General features: G+C 64.0%; 1 protein-coding gene across 1 annotated transcript in view; it reads right to left on the reverse strand.

Moving 5' to 3' along the window:
- The window catches only part of PLXNA3 (plexin A3), an 11,293-nt gene that overhangs the window by 10,149 nt on the left and 800 nt on the right, over positions 1 to 344 (reverse strand). Inside the window, 1 exon segment of the mRNA XM_077745748.1 lies at positions 5 to 166. Coding sequence (XP_077601874.1) covers positions 5 to 166 — 162 coding nt within the window.

The following is a 344-nucleotide window of genomic DNA, read 5'->3' on the forward strand; positions in this document are numbered from 1 at the left end:
CCGCCGTGTCAAGCAGCGTCTGCTGGGTGTCCAGCTGCAGCGTCAGGAAGTACACGAAGGAGGCACTCACAAAGCCATAGATGTAGTAGATGTCAAAGGCGGGGTACAAGGACAGCGTGTCGGAGGGGATCTTGATCTGTGAGGAGACGAACTCGTCCTGGTACACCTGTGAGGAGGTTCGGGAGAGAGCTTGGGGCAGGGGCAGGGCCCGGGTCCGTGCCAACCTCCCAGACCCTGGCCCCTCAGCGCCGACAACCGCACTCCGGCCCCGCTGCCACGACACAGTCGCCGCTGGGGCCTCCCTCGTGATTCCACCCTGCCTGCAGAGTCACAGGAGCGCAACC

The sequence above is a fragment of the Crocuta crocuta genome, unplaced genomic scaffold (genome assembly GCF_008692635.1).
Source record: "Crocuta crocuta isolate KB4526 unplaced genomic scaffold, BGI_CrCroc_1.0 scaffold2677, whole genome shotgun sequence".
Taxonomy (NCBI): domain Eukaryota; kingdom Metazoa; phylum Chordata; class Mammalia; order Carnivora; family Hyaenidae; genus Crocuta; species Crocuta crocuta.